Genomic DNA, 6,895 nt, shown 5'->3' with positions numbered 1-6,895 from the left:
AGAAGAGACACAACCTGTCATATCTCCACATCCGCAATTAAATAAATAAGAACATAGTCACATTCGTGACATTCCCTCCCATTTAAAATACACCTAGGCTAAATTGCTTGTCAAAGAAATCTTGGAAAGAATTGAATCTCCAAAAATATTTAGTCTTCAACATATCGGGGACTTCAATAGTCTTCTGCTTTGGCTTCTCATTGCTTTAATTTCAAGATCCCGTATCATTGCATAATTCTTGACCATAATAATTAAGGATGGTGTCACAAAACTTTCTTGTTGAAAGATGAATTTAAATTGGAAATTTGCAACCATAGTTTCCATTGTTGGAAAACCTGGAAGGTTGGCTGTTGATTTTGAAAGAGTTTGAAGGTGAAGCTTTTTCATGTTTTCCATAGTATCATGTGCAACGACTAAAGCCGTGTTGCAAGAACCTGTATAAGATCATCATGTGTACCGATAGAGGTAAGGATTGAGGTTGTCAAGGAGTCGTCATTCACCACGACATCGGTTTTTGGGGTAGAGACAAAGACTACATTGTGCAACGGTGGTGACGAGGCCATCTTTTTTGCATGGACCACGATCAAATAAGAGATTGTTACATAAGAACCCGATTCTTCTGAATCTTTAGCTTCCTCAGCGGGTGTTAAGGCTTCCAAGTTAGAATGGGGAGTAGGGCATGGCTCACGAGGGAAAACTTGTCCATTGTCGTGACCTTCACAACCGAGTACTTGACGAGGGTCGGAAATAGGTGCGACTAAAGAAGCCCATCTGGAAAGGAAAGCTTCATGTTATTGCTTTTGTTGCTGATGATGATTCCACGAAGACGGTTGTTTATTGTAACATTTCCAAGGAAATCCATGCGGAGACTTGAGTTGCTCGCATGTTGGTACTTTGAGTCTAGTTGTCTCCAAAGAACCGTGCATAGGGTGAGAAACATTTTGTTGAGAAACTCGTTGAAGCTAGTTGATGCCAATAAATGGGCTTGGTTGCAAAGGATTTTGAAAGATGGCTTGAAATCGTTGAAATGCAGCTTGTAGCTGTGCATGTTGCTGCTCCAAGGTGCGATGAATCACCAGTAGAATGGAAATAGCTTCTCGGTTGTCGAGAACATGAGATTTCGACGGAGAAGCATATTTGGATTCCATTGGAGAGACCCTGTACGTTCCCAGTGCGACACACAAAGCAAAGAAGCATTGGGTGGAGCACGAATTAAGGGTGATTGCTCCGGCAAGGGAGAAGCGGGTACAGAAATAGGCGTGGGAGACGGGTCCAACGACACGGGTATCGATGCGGGAGCATCTTCGGAGGCGAGGCCTGAGGGTGAAGAGGCTGTTGGACTGTATATAGAAATGTGCTCATGTTGCAAATAGAGAGCCCAGGGGGTGGCAAATCCATTGTGGGGGGGCTGGGGTGGTTAAATCGCCAAAAAGGGGGTGTAGATGGGGGTGCGATCTTGGCTGCCTACACTTTGTTCTGGCGCATGTACACTGCTGGGACTATTGAAGGTGGCTGCCCTAATTGATTAAAATTTTTGTCTTTACTTGTAAAAATTGCCCAGCCTCAATGTGAAATGTGCAGTAGGCATCAATGACCAAATTTTGAAATCGCACGCACGTCAGAAATTTTAACGTGGCTTCTATCAATGTGAATCGCCAGAGAGAGAGGTGCGACCTCCTGCAAGGGTGCGCCCCTTCACCAAGCGACGCTGGGAGTGTTGAAGAAGAGCGCATATTGCGCACCATCTCTTGTGTGTGTGTATGTTTGGTTCGCGTGAGGTTAATGGTTACTTGCGCATGTTAGACACTGTCTTTAAAGTTTTCCTTTCTTCTTCCTCCATTCAACTCTGGGAAGGGGATGAAGAGGGTAGCGGCAAGGGTGAGAGGCTCAAAACCCGTGGGCCCGAAAAAAAATTGCTCTGATACCACTATGAGGATTAGTGTTACTTATCCTAGATTAAGACTTAAACTTCACGATTGAGAACAACTTGATTCGAAAGACTACAATACTGCTTGAATTGATTGATTGAATGAGTTACATGAGACCCTTTTTATAGGCAGTGAAGGGGTACAATTGTAGGGACATGCCCTTTAGGTTAAAGGGTACAACTGTTGACGAAGAGGCACAATGTAAGGGCATTCACGTCCTTTGATGAATAGGCACATCTCTAGAGAAGAGACACACCCTATCATATCTCCACATCTGCATTTAAATAAATAAGAACATAGTCACAATCGTGACAGACACCTTTAGAAAACTATAGCTATACATTTATCTTTAACTCATAAGAGTAACTCTACTCTCGTATGCAACCACTGATAGAAAACTATAACTATCTTGAATATCAATTATGTTTTGCAATTATTGACCGAACAATACCCTGTGCGGTAGCTTTTTGTAATTTCGCTCCTTCTTTAATATAAATATGCTCTCACCCTTTATGGCAAAAAGAAAAAAAGAAAAAAAAAACTATATCTATACATTTATCTCTAACTCATACGAGTAACTCTACTCTCGCCCTGATAGAACCATCAAATGAGATTTGTTTTGTTTGTTTTGGGGGAGAGTTGAGTCAAACAAGAGTGAGCTAGGCAAAACAAATCGAACTTTTTTCTGAGGGTGTATTCAACCAAGGCGAAGAGCACAGAGCAGGTGAAAGTCTTAGATTGGCTCTGGGAAGAAAAAGCGCTGCCCCCTACTTTGGCTGCCATAGCTTTGGCCCCCTTACCATGCCGCCATCGTGATTGCAGGTCCATTAAACAAGTGTTTTAGATGCCAGCCTAGTCGTCCCCCAGGTAACGTACAAACTCTAGTGGAATGAACATCTCCCGCCTTCTTTTCTAATCATCGCCTTTGCATTGAAGCAGGTTTTGCGAAAGCAGCAGTCTTGGAGCGTCTATGGAAAGATTACTTCAAAGATCCCTCTCAATGGTGCGATTTGCGAAGGAACAAAGTAAGAATTGACTTTTGCCTTGACGCTTATTGAGTTGTTGAAGCTGATGACGTTTCCTTTCTTCATTGTTTAAGAGGAACCCAAAGGCCCCAGATTTCAGGCATAGAGCTACTCATGACTTACTATGGATGGACAACATCCGCAATCCAAGTTGGGTTGCTTCCATGCTTCAGAAACTAGACACACAGACTTATGTGAGGATACCAGAGACGCAAAGCAGCTGCACCCATAACTTTAAAGAGGCATTGTCGTTTGTGCAAAGGGCGTCATTGGACCGAATTCCGGTTGACAAAATTGTACCCGTGTTGCTCAAGTGTACAAAGGAGAAAAATCCAGCTTTTGCTGAACGCGTGCATGCCTTGTTGCGGAAAAATCAGTTGGACACACATAAATTGCTCGGTAACTACTTGGTGCGTATGTTGGCAGGAGTTGGTAGCTTGCAGGATGCTCAGTCAGTGTTTGACAGGTTGACTTCTCGTAATGAGCACTTTTGGTCCTCCCTCATTAATGGCTATATCAAGTCTGGTGAGCCAAACAAAGCATTCAAACTTTACCAAAAAATGCGCAGTGATTCCTTACGTCCTAATGGATGCGTTTATGTTACCCTGTTGAAGGTTTGTGCGAGTCTGATGGATGCAGACAAAGGCCTTGAATTACATGCTGACATTGACAAAGCTGGGCTTTTGGAAAAAGATATCTATGTTGGCTGCAGCTTGGTTGATATGTATGCCAAATGTGGCTTACTTGAAAAAGCTCAAGAAGTGTTTGACAAATGCCCAACTCGGAATGCAGTCTTGTGGCATGCATTGATTTCTGGATATGCCAATCATGAGTGTGGAAAAGAAGCTTTGAACTGTTTTGAAAAGATGCAAGATGAGGGAGTGTCTCCAACTCCTATTACATTAACATGTGTATTGAAAGCTTGCGGTTGTACAGGAGCCAAAGAGAAGGGGGAAGAAGTACATGATTGGATTGAAAGAAACGGATTGTTGGAAAGAGATAAGGTTTTGGGTAATGCAGTAGTTGATATGTACGCTAAATGTGGCCTTTTCACAAAAGCACGGCAAGTGTTTGACAAGCTTCGAGTTCCAGATGTAGTCTCATGGACATCACTAATTTCAGGGTATGTGAAACATGAGCATGCTGCTGAAGCTCTTGACTGTTTTGAACAGATGCAGTATAAGGGCATCCCTCCGAATGCTATTACATATGCCTGTGGCAGCATTGAACATATTCACAAAGGGCAAGAAACTCATATGGAGACTGTCATCTTGGCCGGTCTGGCCGGTTAGAGAGCACTATGACAATAATCAAGAAAATGCCATTCTATCCTAACGAAGTGGTATGGCATACTGTGCTAGGTGCTTGTCGTACATGGGGCAATGTAGAATATGGACGACATGCTTTTGAACATGCGGTGCGACTGGATGCCAAGGATGCAGCTGCTTACGTGTGTGGCTAACATCTATGCAGATGCTGGTATGGAAGAGGAGGCAAGCATTGTAGAGGCAATGCGAGTGAAAAATCAGGCATGGAAAAAGTCTGATGATGCTGGCAATGTATAATCATTCTGAAAACATACAAGCTGCACCAGGCATAATGGGTGTTTGAGAGTTTAACTAGCACAATGTTAACCAGCTGGGCCTCATGCGAGATAGCTATGTCTGCAGTGTCTCCGGAGTTTTCAAGAAGCTTTTTGCTAGGCAATGAGGGCTGTTTTATGGCTGTGCACTACCTTTGTGAGTTAGATTGATGTCTCTCTCTTGGCGCTGTTTTGCTAGGTAGGCTGACAGAGCAGGTTACATTCTTCTCAAATGCAAGGTGTGTCTTTATGGAATACTCCCATAGCTAAAAAACTCAATAATAAGGAAAGTTGGGTTCTTTTTTATCTCCCTTGTATTTATGCTTTTGGTCTTTGCACGTGACGGCTGAACTTGCAAAATAGTTGGTTATATCTTTGCTCCAGCATCTTGGGACCATGGTTTTTCCATACGCGAACCATACAGCAATACCATATTGGTATGGAAGTACAGTTGGGGAATGGTTCAGCCCTAAAGGCTGAACCAGCAATACCATATGGGTATGGAAGTCCAGTTGGAGAATGGGCTAAGCATAGAGTAGTGATCACTAAAAACATCTTTGAAGGTAATCTTGAAAAGTGAATAAGACTCGACAATATTAAAGTTCAAACTTTAATATGGACACTCGGACGCAAGCAACACTCTGAGGATTGGTCTAGGATTACTTGTGCCTTGTTGTCAGTAGTTGGCATGCCTAGGACGGGGGAAAATACTAGCCATAAGTAATTAAAAGATATCAGAAGAACTCTGATAACCGTTGTGATTTTGGTCCCTATTTGATGTCATGGCTCAACACGAGCATGACAAGATCTTGTAATTTTTTAGGTTGATCAATATAATTCACTCACAATTGTGAGTTTTGCTATTAAAAAAAAAAAAAAAAGTTAAAACTTCAAGCTTGAAAACTTCATGCGATCAATAAGAATAGAAGAAGACTCCATAGCAGTGTTCGGGAAAAGTGTCTCAGCTTAGCCTTGAGCCACTTAAGAAAACAAAATAGCCAAAGAAAACAAAATAGCCAATTGAGCGGAGAGAGAAAAGGAAAAAAACCGGTTGAAATTTTTCACAAAACAGTGTAATTCTGTTGGAAACGCCAATTATTCTGAGAAATTTCCGATTAGCATTTTGCTTAAAGGGATTTATGTATGTCTGTGAAAATGATTTTTCCCGCACACTGCTCCATAGATAAAGATCGGGGTCAGGAGTACGCTATAGTATCAAGGATGTAGGACTGTGCAAGGTAGGAAGATGCACAGGAGCATCCTCAAGCAATACCAAGACAACAATTGAAATAACTGAGAAAGAGAGAGAAAAGTAGTCGACATAGCATTGAGACTGGAAGATGGCAGATCCCCCCTTTAAAGTATTCTTTACAAGCACACGAATGCAGACAGGGTCTCAACCCTCAAAGTCTGCTCCTGTATCTCAGATCGACTCTCTACACAGAGAACTTCCACGATTGGAGCTCAGAAGGACAAAGAGTATCATGTGCCTATTATATAGGAAAGATAGAGATTATAGATCATTCCGGCGGTCCCCTGTCCCCAATCGTACCTAGCTAGGTATGCGGTGCCTCCCGAGCAGAAGCTCATGATGTTGAGGTAAGTCACAATGTGGGAATTATTGTGAGAATTTGTCCAAAACTTCTTGTGAATAGGTCTTCAACCTGCTCAGAATATCCAGCGGTGGCCGGGCCGGCGGTCCCCTGCCCCCAATCGTACCTAGCTAGGTATGCGGTGCCTCCCGAGCAGAAGCTCATGATGTTGAGGTAAGTCACAATGTGGGAATTATTGTGAGAATTTGTCCAAAACTTCTTGTGAATAGGTCTTCAACCTGCTCAGAATATCCAGCGGTGGCCGGGCCGGCGGTCCCCTGCCCCCAATCGTACCTGGCTAGGTATGCGGTGCCTCCCGAGCAGAAGCTCATGATGTTGAGGTAAGTCACAATGTGGGAATTATTGTGAGAATTTGTCCCAAACTTCTTGTGAATAGGTCTTCAACCTGCTCAGAATATCCAGCGATGAATCTCTATGTGTCTTTGTGCCTTCTACGCAATCTCTCATTGTATCTAAACACATGCTCAAACTCTCTCTATGCACTTATGTCTTTTCGCAAATCAATCCTTTTGTCACTGTGTCTTTACAAAAACACTTCCGGTCTCTTATCTTCAGCACACAAAATCCCTTTGACTTTATAGATACCCTCCAAACTTGCTTTAATCGTTTTTCAATTGTTTGTTTAGCAACTTTGCTTTTCTAGCTTAAAAGTTAAAAAAGTGACTTTTTAACTTAAGTTTTAAGGTTTTGCTTTTTTAAAACAACTCAGAGCTTTTTTGAAAGTGAAAAGCTAGAGAGAGATTGCAC

The 6,895-nt window shown here is 42.5% G+C and overlaps 1 protein-coding gene across 1 annotated transcript; it reads left to right on the top strand.

Moving 5' to 3' along the window:
* The first annotated feature begins 2,553 nt into the window (after positions 1 to 2,553).
* On the top strand, positions 2,554 to 6,580 carry LOC147465688 (pentatricopeptide repeat-containing protein At1g06140, mitochondrial-like). Its single transcript, XM_086521408.1, has 3 exons — positions 2,554 to 2,795; positions 2,868 to 2,953; positions 3,028 to 6,580. The coding sequence occupies exon 3, from the start codon at positions 3,082 to 3,084 to the stop codon at positions 4,243 to 4,245; it is 1,164 nt and encodes a 387-aa protein (XP_086377534.1). The 5' UTR covers positions 2,554 to 2,795; positions 2,868 to 2,953; positions 3,028 to 3,081; the 3' UTR covers positions 4,246 to 6,580.
* Positions 6,581 to 6,895: the final 315 nt, after the last annotated feature.

The sequence above is a fragment of the Adiantum capillus-veneris genome, chromosome 1, assembly GCF_014529385.1.
Source record: "Adiantum capillus-veneris isolate H3 chromosome 1, ASM1452938v2, whole genome shotgun sequence".
In the NCBI taxonomy this organism is placed as follows: Eukaryota; Viridiplantae; Streptophyta; class Polypodiopsida; order Polypodiales; family Pteridaceae; genus Adiantum; species Adiantum capillus-veneris.
This window is presented reverse-complemented; position numbering and strand designations above follow the sequence as displayed.